At 44.0% G+C, this 16,344-nt stretch overlaps 1 protein-coding gene across 1 annotated transcript in view; it reads right to left on the bottom strand.

The window, feature by feature from the left end:
- Positions 1-374: 374 nt before the first annotated feature.
- LOC138971049 (zinc finger protein 420-like) overlaps positions 375-16,344 on the bottom strand; it is a 30,234-nt gene continuing 14,264 nt past the window's right edge. The window contains exons 4-8 of the mRNA XM_070343653.1: positions 14,601-14,806; positions 13,600-14,256; positions 12,750-12,942; positions 10,794-10,999; positions 375-8,421 (exon numbers count right to left, since the gene is read on the bottom strand). Coding sequence (XP_070199754.1) covers positions 8,047-8,421; positions 10,794-10,999; positions 12,750-12,942; positions 13,600-14,256; positions 14,601-14,806 — 1,637 coding nt within the window. The 3' untranslated portion in view covers positions 375-8,046. The remainder of the gene's footprint in view (positions 8,422-10,793; positions 11,000-12,749; positions 12,943-13,599; positions 14,257-14,600; positions 14,807-16,344) is intronic.

Genomic DNA, 16,344 nt, shown 5'->3' with positions numbered 1-16,344 from the left:
TTGTTGAGCACTTAATACAAGTTGCTTTGATACATTTCTTTTCAATCTACCTCCCACTAACAGTGAAACCTCCCACTAACAACCTTGAAAATGTCCAGAAAAATCGGCAGTAAAAAGGAGGGCTTTATTGGGAGTTTGAGGGTAGAGTTCTGTTGGTCTTTTTATTAAATGTACGATTTTATCCTCTTCCAGACTTTTTGCGATTCTGATCACTTCACCTTTGTTTTTTCTCTCTATTACTTTATCTTAATCTTCTAGCGTCATAGTTTCAGTTTTTGTTGTTGTTAAAGTCACCACTGCTCAACAATTTAAAATGAGGCTGAATTAAGACAGAACATTTTGAAAAACAACAGCTCACAAACTCAAGTCAAGAAAAGTGTTCAAATGTTTATTCATGATAATTCATTCACTCAGTTGGTGAGCACACAATCACAGAATTCATACACAAGCAATTGAGTTGTTTTTCAAACTCCCATTCCCCTTCTACATCCCCCTAACTTTCTCGAAAGGCGGTCTTTTAATTGTTCAAGCAAAAGGTGACACAGGCCACATGATTTGCACGCACCACTGATTACCATGGCCCTGAGTTATGATGGTCTGTCCTCCATGCAGGACTAACAAGGGGCGTGTGCAGCGCTGCGTAATTACAAACTTTTACAGTCACTCGTAATCTGTTGAAAGTTGTTATTGACCCTTTGTATGAGGTCAGTCGTCGGAAAAATGAAGGCTTCATCACTCGGTGGTTAGTTACAGCGTGAAAGGCAACCTTGAAGAATATCAGTTGGCAAACTTTCTTTCTTTTCTTTATTTGGTGTTTAACGTTGTTTTCAACCACGTAGGTTATATCGCGACGGGGAAAGGGGGGAGATGGGATAGAGCCACTTGTCAATTGTTTCTTGTTCACAAAAGCACTAATCAAAAATTTTAGTAATAAATTTTCATTTGATTAATATACTTACCCAACTCACATATAGCAATTAACCCTAGTTCAGTGCTGGTAACGCTGTACGCGTCCCCTTGGTAACAAGGAAGGCGCCTCTAAAAAAAGAGTGACATGAGACCCGTAAGGGTGTCTAAGCCAGCCCGGAAACGAGACTGCCTTCCGTATGCGCGCGCATACACCGCCATATGCAATTCATTCTAAAGCGAAGCCCAACTCACTCCTTTTTTAGACCCAAACACCCACCACAGCGGGGAGGCGGGAGGGAATAAACGATGTGAGTTGGGTAAGTATATTAATCAAATGAAAATTTATTACTAAAATTTTTGATTAAATTACATATCTTACCCAACTCACATATAGCAGATTGCTACTATAGGTGGCGGGTATATAGAGAAATCATGAAATTAGAACCTGTTCCAAGGCTACCATAACCGGTAACGCGGAACTGCCGTCCTGTCCCAAGACGTCTCTGAGGGAGAGGTTAATAAAAACCTCCTCAGACCGCCCGTAAGCCGACTCCAGTACTTCAGCCAAACGGCCCGACCAGAGGACTGTCAAAGAGGAGGCCCAAGGCCTTGCCTCATACGGTGAGAGGCAAAACTGCCCTAACATCTCCAGAGTGTGTTAATCACCAGGTAAGCACCTGTCTGATCAAAGTGGAGACTCACTTGGTTAAATAAACTTTCGCAATATCCCTACACCTTGCTGTGCTAAGTGATATCATAAAAGCTTCAGATTTTCTGACCCAATGCCGAGTCCGTGACAGGTACCTTCTGAGAGTCCTCACGGGACAAATAACCACATCAAGCTCCCCAGGAGCAAGAGTCCAGTGTCGCAGTCCATCTAGGTAAGGTTGACTTCAAAAAGTCATACCCCTACCAGAGTAGATAGACCTGTACCCACCCTAAAACAGTGTTTAACGTCATTTCCAACCGTTCAAGGTTAAATCAAGACGGAGACGAAAGATAAGGCAAATGGCCTTTAATTCAACGATCTAACAAGGTCCGTGAAAGTCAGAAAATTTTTCGAAAATCGAAATATTAAAAGAGCCAAACCTGACTCTACAGGAGCCAAAATCTTGCTTCCTGAATTGAAAATACAATTGGAAGCTGGTTTTCCCCGTTTTCCGCATAAAAGCCAAGGTAGAATCACGATGGAGATGAAAGATAAGGCAAGTAACCTTTGATTCAATGATCTAACAAGATCCGTGCAAGTCGGAAAAAACTTCGAAACCCGAAAAGTTTTAATTGACTAAACGTGACTCTAAAGGAGCCACACCCTTGCTTCATGAATTGAAAATGCAACTCGAAGCTTGTTTTCCATTTTTGCTTAAATGCCAGAAAATTTCGAAGCAACCCAAAAGCCATAGATCAGTCTTTCTTGAAAAAGATGTCCATATTCAAAATAGCCAGAAAGTATGCTTACTCCCACTTCTCACAGAAGCTACTAGAGTAAGCTTGGCCGTTTTCCGTGTAGATCCGCCAGGCTAGCCTTGAAACGGGTTAAAGCAACGCTGCACCAAGCCGTACCAAAGTGACAGAAATTACATAAAGTCTTAAAAATAAGACATGAAAGAAAAACGGAAACCCAGAATAGGTGGATCGCCACCTGCATTACACGTAGAGAAGAGGAGTTCATTCCGTAAGAAATAAGCGCTTCGAACCAAGCCAGTCTAAGTGACAAGCGAACAAACACGCCCAAAACCCCTATAAAGACTCTGAATCAAATCCAGAGTTGAGGCGGAAGCCCCTAAGTATCCCAAGGATATCCTTACAGAAGACATCCGTGTAACTGGAATGTGAGAAAGCAAAGACGCCTTCTTGCCAGCCTTAAGAGGTCTGGAACCAAGATAGCAAAGACCCGTACTGTGCGACCAACAGGTCGCCAAAACGATCTATGAGAAAGATCCTGTGAAAGCGAGGGTATAGAGCCAAAAGCTAAAGTAGATAACAGCCAGCCTGAAGCTTTTCGTTTGGAAACAAACGACAGCCAAGGCCTGCCTTGCGCTTCCCTTTTACCGTGAGCGTCTCTTTGATAGATAAAAGCCCGCGTGCATAGAAGGGGTCTCAAAAAGAGACCTTTCAAACAAGAAAGAGATTAAAGCCTAGCCAAAAGAACAAAACTTTAAAGGCAGAGGCCTACCCTCAGGTAAAAAACCGGCAAAGTTAACTCCTTTGTATCTGCGTCCTGTCAGACCACAAAGATATCCAGTTAGAACGTAACCACCCAGGCGAGAGTAAAAGCGCGTTTTGTTCAAACGAGCCCATCATAAAAACCCGAAGCCACAAACTCCCCGAGCTAGGAGATCTTGATCTTACAGACACTTTCTCCTAGCTATCCAAATCCAGATGGATTTTTAGCCAAACCCGAGGGCGGTTCCGTAGAACAAAAACAGAGAACCTAAGTTCTTAAGTTTGGAGTTAACCGAAGCCTACAGAAAGCGCTCCGCGAGTGACACGCTCTTAAGCGTAAGACACAAGCTAAAGCAACGCCGCCGCAGGTATAAAGCCGAACGTTGTCTACACAGGTAGTGGTGACAAAGAAGACTCGCTTGTGAAAACTCCACAAGTACAAAAAACCCCGCCAGAGGATCTAAGAACTTAACACTCAAAGATTCTCCTCAGAAGGCTCAAATCAACTTCAAAATGCCGCGAACAGCGACACAGCTGAAGTATAAGCCTCCCCTCGTTCAAAAGCATCATAACAATCATCGAAATGATGAGAACCAGTCACCAATCCCGATAAGGCAATACTTGCCAAAAATCGGAAAAGTTTTGAAAAAATTCAACACCGAAACTCCATGACCAAAACTCCATCCACCTGTCTCCTTCCAGCGGGAAAACTGGAAAAGGAAGTGGACACAGCCTGAATAACAGCAAAGGAACCGCAGCGACGGAACCGACAGCCAAAGGCTGAAAGGTGCCGACTACCAACACCCCAGTGTTAACGGTAGAAGGCTATCCCATCCTGTACCGGAAGCCACAGCCACAAAAGCGGAAGCGAAACCGGCCGTGGATTAGTAAACATCAGAACCCACAGGTAGCATAAAAACACACCGGACGATCCCGTAGTCCTCAAACCATTTCAGCTGCGAGCACCACTGCACTTGCTAACATGAAACGGAACCTAAAATCAGGGCTCTTCAGTAATGCGTAAGCACCTTCATCTGAACAGCCGTCAAGCACAACCGTGCAATCCGGAAGCTGACTCCCTGTTTGACTTAACTGTCCAACAAAGAACCAGCCCTCCGTTCGCTACCTGCCCCCCGTTCCTGTCAAAACCTAAATGCCGTTTTCCACTGACCAGGCCACTGCGCTGGACAACTTAAACGGCAAGTTAAGCTGGGTGTCATCCACCACCGTGGACACACCCTCACAATCCTCTCCTTCCTACTTGGTTACAAAGTTAGGAAGATGACCCCCAGAGAGACTTGCATGGTCAATCCAAGAATCACTCAGACCAACAACCTCCTGCCCCCAGGGCGGAAGCTTACGTTGCCCAGCCACGAAAATGCGTGCCACATTCCTCCTGCGAACGTACACCACTTTCACCGGAGAACCCGGCTACATGCGGCCAATTGCCAACTCCAGGGCAATGGACAACAAATCCAGGAAGCTGAAGAGAACATCCTGTTCCTCCGAACTTCCAGAAGTCGGAACCAGATAGAGGTAGAGTAAGTTACCCCTTTGTTCTCAACCACCCCTTCCGGTCAAAACTTAAATGCCGTTTTCCGCCGCCCACGTCACTGCGCTGGACAACTTGAACGGCAAGTTAAGCTGGGTGTCGTCCATCCCCGTGGACGCACTCGTTATCCTTTCCTTCATGCTCGCAATGGCAATCAGGAAGGTGACCCCCGGAAAGACGCTCCCGGCCAAGCCGTTCGCGGTCGATCCCAGAATCACCAACTTCCACAATACCTAAATGCCGTTTTCCGCTGCCCACGTCACTGCGCTGGACAACTTGAACGGCAAGTAAGCTGGGAGTCGTCCACCACCGTGGACGCCCCCTCGTTAACCTCTCCTTCATGCTCGCAATCGCAATCAGGAAGGTGACACCCAGAAAGACACTCCTGGTCGATCCAAGCACCACCTAGTTTCGCACACAGTGCCTAAATGCCGTTTTCCGCTGCCCACGTCACTGCGCTGGACAACTTGAACGGCAAGTAAGCTGGGAGTCGTCCACCACCGTGGACGCACCCTCGTTAACCTCTCCTTCATGCTCGCAATCGCAATCAGGAAGGTGACACCCAGAAAGACACTCCTGGTCGATCCAAGCACCACCTAGCTTTGCACACAGTAAACCAGTCGTCTTGCACTACCATGCAATCCGAAAGCTGACTCCCGTACTGACACCATTGTCTAGCAGAGAACCAGCTTTACTGTCTACCCCCCGCCCAGAGGGCGGGGTCGGAAGCCACACACACTCGCCCCCGTCCCCAGACTGAGCAGAGTGCAGTGGAACTTCCTTACGTGTACCAGGGCTCTTACTCCCCACTGAAAGGCCGCCAAAGCGGGTTGAGTCAGCCGAGAGATAAGAACTTTCGCCCGGCCGCCATGCGCCTGAGGCTACTCGCTCCTGACCACGTGCCGAGTTTTGGCCGGAGAACCCGGTTACTAACTCAGCAGACATACCTTGTGTACGAGACGGAACGCCGGAATGCGAACCCAAAAGCGGACACGGCACAATCTCCTCATCCTGAGAGGCATGCACCTCCGCTCTCGTGACTGTAGTGGCAGGAGACGAGCGAACGTTGGCAAGCGAAGAGACGCCAGCCACACCCGAGGGAAGAGAACGAAGCTCCGCTCTCGTCGAAGTAATCTCGGCCGCTAAAGTAGACACCTGCGAACTAAGAGATAACAACAAAGCAGCAACATCAGCGGATGCCAACCCCGGCACCACAGGGGGAGAATCCCCCTTAGCAGGTTTATTCACGTGAGCGGTCTTGTCAACCGGCTTAGCCGACAAAATGGCCGCTGTCTTGTCTACCGGCTTAGCGGGCAAATCAACAAACACATCAAAAGATTTTTTGCAAGAGTATCATCACCAGAAACGGATTGTTTAGTCTTCCTAGAAGATTCTTTAGAAGAAGTGGGCGCAGCAGCTACCTTTTAGGCGTACACCTCTTCTTGGCATTGTCGGCCATGACACAACAAAGACTCACGAAAAATTTTTGAAAAAATTTTGCAAGTCCAAAAAGCGACCAACAACGCTGCCAAAATCAAGAATAAACAAGAACGACCTCACCCCAACAGCAGTAGAGAAGTCCAGATGCAAGAAGATACCAAGAGGAACAACAAAGTCAAAAGACTAAGTCAAAACGGCTGAAACAGCCGGAGCGTACATCAAATGCGACCAGTCTCACTGGCGCTGAGCTTTGGAATGGATTGCATATGGCGGTGTATGCGCGCGCATACGGAAGGCAGTCTCGTTTCCGGGCTGGCTTAGACACCCTTACGGGTCTCATGTCACTCTTTTTTTAGAGGCGCCTTCCTTGTTACCAAGGGGACGCGTACAGCGTTACCAGCACTGAACTAGGGTTAATTGCTATATGTGAGTTGGGTAAGATATGTAATTTAATCAAAAATTTGCTCCAGGGGCTTGCAACGTAGTACAATATATATTACCTTACTGGGAGAATGCAAGTTTCCAGTACAAAGGACTTAACATTTCTTACATACTGCTTGACTAAAATCTTTACAAACATTGACTATATTCTATACAAGAAACACTTAACAAGGGTAAAAGGAGAAACAGAATCCGTTAGTCGCCTCTTACGACATGCTGGGGAGCATCGGGTAAATTCTTCCCCCTAACCCGCGGGGGGTATACATTGATTGTTCAGCGCCTCGCAGACAAACATACACAACCATTCCAGTTTCACATGCTTTCTTATACACTATTGATAATTTTTCATTGGGAGAACCGGTGACAGTTCTAAACTACCCATCCTAAAAAGGCAGATATGTTTAAGGGCAGATCTCTTCGATGAGGCTGTTTATTGTAAAACCAGTTAATGACTGGAAAGGCCATTCACTGCGCTACCATATTCAACAAACAGATTGAGATTACATCAGTTACTGTCTATACAGTGGAACCTACAACACGGACACCCCCCAAAATCAAATTCGCAAAAGCAGGTTCTCACGTTTAAGTTCATTAAAAGGAAAAATCAAATTTGTTTCCAAAACAGCCAGTTCTATTCCATTATCTTCTCTTAAAATGATGTTTTTGCGAATTTGATTTTGGGGGGTGTCTGTGTTTTAGGTTCCACTGTATCATGATAATAAAAATAATGAGGATATTCATATAGACACTACCTTTTGTAACATCAATCTGTTTGCTTTATATTGTAGGGAAATAAATGGCCTCTCCAGTCATAAACTTGGTTTACAATCAATGGACACATCACAAAGATCAACACTCAAACGCATCTGCCCAGTTTGTTTTATGACGCGTAGTATAGAATTGCACACACACATTGGACAGCAAGACATTACACACCTAAGGTAAGAAAGAGTTTGTTCTATGGAATTGAAACTGTCGACCAACTCCACTTGGAACTTGGCCACATTTTTTTTTTCTTTTCATTTTTCATTTTCATTACTTTATTGTCACATCGCTGAGAAATTCAGGTCGCTTCCTCCCAGTGGAAAGCTAGCAGCAACAGAGTCACGCTACCCAGATGTATGCGTGTTCAGGTGTGATCAGCCACCTGCACTTATGGCAGAATGACCGAGGTCTTTTAAGTGCCACAGTGGTGACACGGGGGTGGAACATGGACACCGTCTCTGAGTCTGCGCATAAAGTTGACCCGAGTCCGTCCCGGCCGGGATTGGAACCTGCGAGCCTAGGATCACAAGTCCAGTGCTCTACCCACTGAGCTACCGGGCCCCAGGGACATGCTTGATCATAGAGGATGGAGCAATGAGTGGAAATACCTATTACATCAGTGATCATGTTTTCAAACTGGCTTCGTGTTTTAGGTTTGAGTGAACCATTTTTTTGTCCACCGAGTCTCTGGTTTGACTATGCTCCGCAGAGTCAACTATTATGTATTACCCTTTAGTATGAATGTTCTAGTATCAATTATACGCGTATATACATCACTTTACCACCCCATGCTTCTTCATGTGCCATTTAAGGCTTGTGTTCTGGACAAAGGCAGCGTCACATAGCTGACACTGATATGGTTTCTTCCCTGTGTGTATCCTCTCATGAATGTTGAGGTGGGTCTTGGTCTTGAAGGCCTTAGGGCAGAACTGACACTGGTAAGCCCTCACGTCGCCTTTCTTGTGCTCACTCTGGTGTTTCCATAGGTCTTCGCTTACACGGTATCGTTTCTCGCACAGCTCGCAGGCGAAGCGGTACTCATCTGCACGTTTATCATGCATTCGTTCCTTGTGGTGTTTCAGGTTAACTCGGCAGCTGAGTATCGTTCCGCAAACGTCGCATATGTGCTCTCGTTGGGTTGTGTGTATCTGAAAAAAAAGCAAACCAGCAATGCAGTTTTAAACCCTCAGTACTGTATATAACTAAGAAGTATGAGCCATCAGCCAGACGGTTAATTCAGCCAACACATGCACCGTAAAGTACCTTGCAAGTCCCCAGTATCAAGCAAACACCCATCACCTACCTAAGTGTCAAACACTTTGCATAACACATCTTGTACAGTGGAACCCCCGGCACGGCTCTTCAAAGGGATTCATTTCTGCTTCTTTAGCTGCAGGCTATTTTTAGCACCCATCCTTTCCCCACAGCAGAGATAACACAGCAGCTAGTAGCTCGCTCAGTGCTAGGCAATGAGCAGGTTCATCTCCCAGTGTAGTGCGTAAGCAGTAGGGTATAACAGGCAAGCGAGTTTAACAGTGTGCTGGCTGCAACTGTTGGTAGCCAAACTATTCCCCTCTGCTGGGCTATTTTTAACTCATACTAAAACACAAGCTAGGAACAGCCGTGCCCCCTGAATTTAAGATGGACCCTTCCTTTTTACATTTAGTCAAGTTTTGACTAAATGTTTTAACGTAGAGGGGGGAATCGAGACGAGGGTCGTGGTGTATGTGCGTGCGTGTGTGTGTGCGTGTGTGTGTCTGTGTGTGTGTCTGTCTGTGTGTGTGTGTAGAGCGATTCAGACTAAACTACTGGACCGATCTTTATGAAATTTGACATGAGAGTTCCTGGGTATGAAATCCCCGAACGTTTTTTTCATTTTTTTGATAAATGTCTTTGATGACGTCATATCCGGCTTTTCGTGAAAGTTGAGGCGGCACTGTCACGCCCTCATTTTTCAACCAAATTGGTTGAAATTTTGGTCAAGTAATCTTCGACGAAGCCCGGACTTCGGTATTGCATTTCAGCTTGGTGGCTTAAAAATTAAATAATGATTTTGGTCATTAAAAATCTGAAAATTGTAAAAAAAAATAAAAATTTATAAAACGATCCAAATTTACGTTCATCTTATTCTCCATCATTTTCTGATTCCAAAAACATATAAATATGTTATATTTGGATTAAAAACAAGCTCAGAAAATTAAATATATAAAAATTATTATCAAAATTAAATTGTCGAAATCAATTTAAAAACACTTTCATCTTATTCCTTGTCGGTTCCTGATTCCAAAAACATATAGATATGATATGTTTGGATTAAAAACACGCTCAGAAAGTTAAAACAAAGAGAGGTACAGAAAAGCGTGCTATCCTTCTTAGCGCAACTACTACCCCGCTCTTCTTGTCAATTTCACTGCCTTTGCCATGAGCGGTGGACTGACGATGCTACGAGTATACGGTCTTGCTGAAAAATGGCATTGCGTTCAGTTTCATTCTGTGAGTTCGACAGCTACTTGACTAAATGTTGTATTTTCGCCTTAAGCGACTTGTTTCTTCTTCTTCTTCTGCGTTCGTGGGCTGAAACTCCCATGTACACTCGTGTTTTTTGCACGAGTGGAATTTTACGTGTATGACCGTTTTTTACCCCGCCATTTAGGCAGCCATACGCCGTTTTCGGAGGAAGTATGCTGGGTATTTTCGTGTTTCTATAACCCACCGAACTCTGACATGGATTACAGGATCTTTTTCGTGCGCACTTGGTCTTGTGCTTGCGTGTACACACGGGGGTGTTCGGACACCGAGGAGAGTCTACACACAAAGTTGACTCTGAGAAATAAATCTCTCGCCGAACGTGGGGACGAACTCAGACCCTTCCTTATAAGACCATGTTCTCTCAGATTTGTTGTTAACAACTTCTTGAAACTAAATCACCGCCACCTTTTTAAATTTAAGACCTTATTTCCTCAGATATCTGGAGGTCTCACAAAGGGGGGTTCCAATGTAGCCAGAAAACATCCCTCCCCCCCCCCCCCCCCCCCCCCCCCCCCCCCCCACATTCGGGTCAGTGATGTCTGGATTGTCTCTTTATTTTCTTTTTTTCACAAACATTCTGCACACAAGAGGAATGACACCTTACACCATTCAGCATGCCATGATGTCATTGTTAGACAAGATATATGAACAAAACTGACTATTTTGGATGCAGATTAGGTTGTTCTTTCTATCGACATGCAGAACATGTTTTGTTACTGAATCTGATTTTTTTTTCAATTTTAACGTGGGAGCCTTGATTTTACGAATTTGATTTGGGGGGGGGGGGGGGGGTGTCTAGGTTGTAGGCACTGTGAGCTGCAAAACATGCTGTATCTATAAATCTGGCGTGTATTAGCCAGCCCCCCCACCTCACACACACGTACCACCCTCGTCTCGTGTTAATTCCTGGTCTACCTGAGAGAAAAAAACAGCCTCTTCCTTGTCAAACCATACGTAAATGTAACGTACACAAAACTGAGCGACAACATACCTTACGGTGGACCTTGAGTCTGACTTGGCTGTGTGTTTTAAAGGAGCACTGCTCGCAGCTGAGAGAACTGTCTTGAGAGGGAGGGGCACCATGTACATAGTTGTGAACCTCTTTCTTGTGCTGGGAATACTGCCTGGAGCTCTGGAACGTCTTGGCACACAACTCACAGACGTACGGTCGCACACCGTCATGTTGGTTCAGGTGAACTGCAAAACAAAAATCCTACAGGTTCGCATTCAAATCAAGTTCAAGTTAATTAGTGTTGTAAAATATAAAAACAAAAACAAACAAAAACGCAATCTGCAAATGCCTATACGACTTGCCTTCTTTTTAAGACCCCCCAATAAAAGACTCCCTCCTCTTTAACCCCCATTAACCTTCACCATGCTTCGTGGGTTGTGGACGACCCAGAGCCTAACACAATCGATCGTCTTATCTCTGAAACTAGTTGTAACTTTAAATTGAGACTTTGTGTAATCTCCAATCACCACACGACCTTCCTGTTGCCCAACTGTTGAAAAAATTCTCTTTGTAAACAAACAAATAAATGAGGCCATAATTTGAAAAGTACAGTCCAGATGATGTGGGTTGTGGACGACCCATATGGAATAACGTAAGGAATTTTATCCTTATTTAGATGGCATGGGTCGTGTACGACCCATACTTAGCAAAGAGAAGGCAATACGTTTATTCCTACTCGGATGCGAGGGTCGTGTACGACTATGACCCATACTTTTTACGTTGAATCCTTCTTGGAAAAAAATTGGTCACGACCCACATCATCCAAACTGTGTAGTCCAAAGCGTGATCCGGTGAAGGTTAGGCCGGTCTGGCCCCCGCCGTGTGTACACGTTTTTTTTTATATCATTCTTTATCTTTTTTTCTCATCCTTCAGGCAGGTATCGGCTTAGTCTGCCTATTTTTACATTTAGTCAAGTTTTGACTAAATGTTTTAACATAGAGGGGGGAATCGAGATGAGGGTCGTGGTGTATGTGTGTGTGTGTGTGTGTGTGTCTGTCTGTCTGTGTGTGTATGTAGAGCGATTCAGACTAAACTACTGGGCCGATCTTTATGAAATTTGACATGAGAGTTCCTGGGTATGATATCCCCGGACGTTTTTTTCATTTTTTCGATAAATACCTTTGATGACGTCATATCTGGCTTTTTGTAAAAGTTGAGGCGGCACTGTCACACCCTCATTTTTCAATTAAATTGATTGAAATTTTGGCAAAGCAATCTTCGACGAAGGCCGGGGTTTGGTATTGCATTTCAGCTTGGTGGCTTAAAAACTAATGAGTGAGTTTGGTCATAAAAATCGGAAACTTGTAATTAAAATTATTTTTTTATTAAACGATCCAAAAACAATTTCATCTTATTCTTCGTCATTTTCTGATTCCAAAAACATATACATATGTTATATTTGGATTAAAGACAAGCTCTGAAAATTAAAAATATAAAAATTATGATCAAAACATTTTTTCGAAATCGTTTTAAAAACTATTTAATCTTATTCCTTGTCGGTTCCTGATTCCAAAAACATATAGATATGATATGTTTGGATTAAAAACACGCTCAGAAAGTTAAAACTAAGAGAGGTACAGTAAAGCGTGCTATGAAGCACAGCGCAATCGCTACCGCGCCAAACAGGCTCGTCACTTTCACTGCCTTTTGCACTAGCGGCGGACTACGTTCGGTTTCATTCTGTGAGTTCCACAGCTTGACTAAATGTAGTAATTTCGCCTTACGCGACTTGTTTCTTCTTGTCGTTCGCTGTTAGATCGTCAGTCCGGACTGCAGGGCGAAACGTCCTCTCTGCCTGTTTTGATGTCAGCACAGTTAAAAGATTTCTGTTTAACATCCTCTCATTATTCTCCCGAACAATTGCTGGTTATTTGGGGTATCTGAGTGCGCTGTCAAAAAAAGATAATGAATTAGACATAAACCCATGTATAAACCTTCCAAATTGTAAACGTTGGTCGTGCGTGTTTTGCTTTTGAACTCCACCCCACAGCGGAAACAACGAAGGTGGACGGAGCGAGTGTGGCGTCTGACATGACAGTAGGCTTCTAGCTCCAACGTGAACCGTTTGTCACACTCTCTACACTGGAACTGCTTCTTGCAACTGTCACTCTGTGAACCGCCTGGTTCCTGTTGAAAGGCAAAATGTCAATTATACAGTGCCAGTGGAACTTCCCATGTGAGGCACACACAAAAATCAGGTCTTAAAATAAAGGTATGTTTACTGATAGAAATCTGGAAAACTAGGGTAAACAAAAAATGGTGGTGGTAGAGAGGTGGAGCGAGAGACAGAGAGTGGGAGAGACAGAGAGAGGGGAATAACAACCGGTGTATAGCAACTCCAACTGGAACTAAAAGAAAACAGGCAGACCTGTGCCATCTCATAAGTTATAAATAGCATAGTTACACTCACAGTGTATAGGAATTTATACTCAACATCCTTCCTTCATTAAGTATGAAAATTTGGTGATCATTGAGCTTCAGTTAGGTCTGCTAGACAGGTTTAGTTAAAAACTGCATGCTTAAGTAAAGTTTCATGTCGGCAGACTCAGGCTTGGAGGCAGATATGGGATAGGCAGAGCCAGTCACAATACCCTTAAAAGGGAGGAAGTCTACAAATGAGGCACAAGACAGGGTAGCCATGGCGGTTGGGGGGAGGGGGAAAGGGGGGGAACGATGGTAGGGGGGACAATGGGGGTGGGAGTTGGGGGTGGTTTTGGGCAGGGGCAGTGAAGGGGTGATGAGGGGAAGGAGGGTGTCTTAAAAGGGGGTTCCATTGTCACTCACATCACTTGCTGCAGCCACTGGACAAGTCTGGATCATTTCTTCCAGGGGCACATCTCGTGCAAAACGTTTTCTTGAATATTTCTGCTTGCTCCCAGACTTGTCCATTTTCTCGCACTGTTTTCTGACCACAGATTGTGCAGGTACCGTCTTTCCAATGACACTAACAGTGACAGGTACATCACTGTCACCAGCAACGACTTGTATGTCACTGACACGGTCTGATGTCATCATGTCACTGACAGATGTCGTCATGTCACCATTACAATGATTGTCCTCATTCTTAACCACTGGATCTCTATCTCTGTCGTTGTTCTGAGTGTCCATTATGCTTTCTCCTCTTTCTGCCGCTTCATTTTCACTACTTTCAACTGAGTTTTCCGCACTTTCTGACAACGACATGTGCTGGTGGTTGGAGTGGTGTCTTGGATCGCTGCCGGAATCACCGGACTGCATGGCACTGTCCTCTTTGCTGTGCACTCGCAGGTGCCTTACCAGGTCGTTTCTTATACGGAATCGTTTCTCGCACAGCTCACAGGCGAAGGTGTTCTCGTCTGCACCCTCAGCGTGTCGTCGTTTCATGTGCGTTTTCAGGGAAGCTGGTTCGCCGAGTATCAATCCACAAATGTTGCATGTGAGCTCTTGTTGCTTTGTGTGATTCTGGAAACACAGATGCCCACAAAAAAATCAAAATAATGCAGTTTTACTTTTAAACACTCACTGTGTACATGTGAAAACTTGAATCAGCCCAGTACGTCTGTGCAGGGAAAAGCAGTGCCCGGATGCCTATTCACTCACTTTGATTTTTATCAATTAGCCCTGTTAAGGTGCTTTTCTATGCAAATTGTGCCATGTTCCTCTAAATTACATAGGGGTGACAGAAGTCATGCATTCTGCAGGTCAACAAACTAAAAACCGAAATGTGGAGTGTTGTGTGAAACTTCATTTCATTGGAACTACACAAAAGAGCGTCACAACATCTTTTTTGATAAGTGACGCCATACCCGACGGTGGATGGTGAGCCTGGCCTGGCTGTGTGTGCGAAAGGAGCACTCCTGGCAGCTGAGAGAACTGTCTTGGGGGGCAGGGGCACCGCGTATATAGTTGTGAACTTCTGACATGTGCTGTCTTAACTGCCTTGAGCTCTGATACGTCTTGGTGCACACCTCACAGACGTACGGACGCACACCATCACTTTTATTGAGGTGAACTGCAAAACAAATATCCCACAGGTTAGCATAAGATAATACATAGAATTAAAGTTAATAAGTACTTGAAAATGAAAAACTGAACCAAAAATAACACTAAAAAAAACCCGGAATACCGTACTTTTCGGACTATAAGGCGCTGCCGTGTATAGGGCGCACCCCCTACTTTAAAACAAACAACAACAAAAAAATCCTAGAAGAAGGCGATGCCATGGATAAGGCGATGGTGTCGTGCATAAGGCGACGGCATGAAAGAAAAAACAAGTCGCGTAAGGCGAAAATACAACATTTATTCAAGCTATCGAACTCACAGAATGAAACTGAACGCAATGCAATTTTTCAGCAAGACCGCATACTTGTAGCATCGTCAGTCCACCGCTCGTGGCAAAGGCAGTGAAATTGACAAGAAGAGCGGGGAAGTTGAGAATAGCATGCTTTTCTGTACCTCTCTTCGTTTTAACTTTCTGAGCATGTTTTTAATCCAAACATATCATATCTATATGTTTTTGGAATCAGGAACCGACAAGGAATAAAATGAAAGTGTTTTGAAATCGATTTCAAAAATTTTATTTTGATCATAATTTTTATATTTTTAATTTTCAGAGCTTGTTTTTAATCCAAATATAACATATTTATATGTTTTTGGAATCAGAAAATGATGAAGAATAAGATGAACGTAAATTTGGATCGTTTTATAAAAAAACCTTTTTTTTTTACAATTTTCAGATTTTTAATGACCAAAGTCATTAATTAATTTTTAAGCCACCAAGCTGAAATGCAATACACATGTACCGAAGTCCGGCCTTCGTCGAAGATTGCTTGGCCAAAATTTCAATCAATTTGATTGAAAAATGAGGGTGTGACAGTGCCACCTCAATTTTTACAAAAAGCCGGATATGACGTCATCAAAGGTATTTATCGAAAAAAAGAAAAAAACGTCCGGGGATATAATTCCCAGGAACTCTCATGTAAAATTTCATAAAGATCGGTCCAGTAGTTTGGTCTGAATCGCTCTACACACACACACACACACAAACACACACACACACATACACCATGACCCTCGTCTCGATTCCCCCTCTATGTTAAAAAATTTAGTCAAAACTTGACTAAATGTAAAAAGAAAGAAAAATAGACATTTTGCGAAAATAACTGTCAGGATTATCAAACATTGTGGAAGAGTTGAGCCCCTTTAGGGTAAGAAACAATATAGTTTTAATCATATGGCAGATCAGTAGAAACAATTCTGCAATTCATAATATTCAATGCAATCAGTTTAAAGGCAAGCTAATAATTACATGGGTGGGATTGAAAAATGTCATGAATCCTGAACCTCAACCGAACAACAACAACAAAAAGAGAGAAAAAAAAGGCCATAATGGAATACGGATTTCCGGCATATACCAGAAGAATCCCACCCACGTAATTACCTGCTTTTCACATTTAGTCAAGTTTTGACTAAATGTTTTAACATAGAGGGGGAATCGAGACGAGGGTCGTGGTGTATGTGTGTCTGTGTCTGTGTGTGTGTGTCTGTCTG

The sequence above is a fragment of the Littorina saxatilis genome, linkage group LG7 (genome assembly GCF_037325665.1).
Source record: "Littorina saxatilis isolate snail1 linkage group LG7, US_GU_Lsax_2.0, whole genome shotgun sequence".
NCBI lineage: Eukaryota > Metazoa > Mollusca > Gastropoda > Littorinimorpha > Littorinidae > Littorina > Littorina saxatilis.
The sequence above is the reverse complement of the archived record's forward strand: the minus strand, read 5'-3'. Positions and strand labels throughout refer to the sequence as shown.